This window comes from Eurypyga helias, unplaced genomic scaffold (assembly GCF_000690775.1).
Source record: "Eurypyga helias isolate BGI_N326 unplaced genomic scaffold, ASM69077v1 scaffold29389, whole genome shotgun sequence".
NCBI lineage: Eukaryota > Metazoa > Chordata > Aves > Eurypygiformes > Eurypygidae > Eurypyga > Eurypyga helias.
The window spans coordinates 1-413 of NW_010270532.1; the positions used below are offsets into that span (position 1 = coordinate 1).

At 62.7% G+C, this 413-nt stretch overlaps 1 protein-coding gene across 1 annotated transcript in view; it reads right to left on the reverse strand.

The window, feature by feature from the left end:
- Positions 1-73: 73 nt before the first annotated feature.
- BACE1 (beta-site APP-cleaving enzyme 1) overlaps positions 74-413 on the reverse strand; it is a gene marked incomplete at both ends in the record, with an annotated part of 1,664 nt that continues 1,324 nt past the window's right edge. The window contains 2 exons of the mRNA XM_010158487.1: positions 74-175; positions 264-398. Of these exons, the coding sequence (XP_010156789.1) occupies positions 74-175; positions 264-398 (237 nt within the window). The remainder of the gene's footprint in view (positions 176-263; positions 399-413) is intronic.

Sequence of the window (413 nt, forward strand, 5' to 3'; positions counted from 1 at the left end):
TGGGGACGGGCAGCCGTGCTGCCTGCGGCCCCAGGGACGTGCCCCGCGGGGGGGTGGGGTGGCTTTCACTGACCGAAGAAGCTGTTTTGATGGATTTCACCGCCGCCTCAAACACCTTCTTCGGCAGCCTGAGGTTGGTGGTCCCACTGTCCACGATACTCTTGTCGTAGTTGTACTGGGGGGAAGAAGAAGAGGAGCAGACCCGCTCTCCTGGCACCAGATCCCAGCACCCGTGGGGCAGGATCCCCCCCTGCCCCCCTCACCTCTTTGCAGTCCATGTTCAGGTCCTGGCCGTTGACCTCCAGCTTGACGATGATGACCTCGTAGTACCACTCCTTCCGGATGGGCGTGTACCAGATCTCACCCAAGTACAGCGAGCGGTCGATGCCGCCGATGATCTGCAGCGGAGGCGG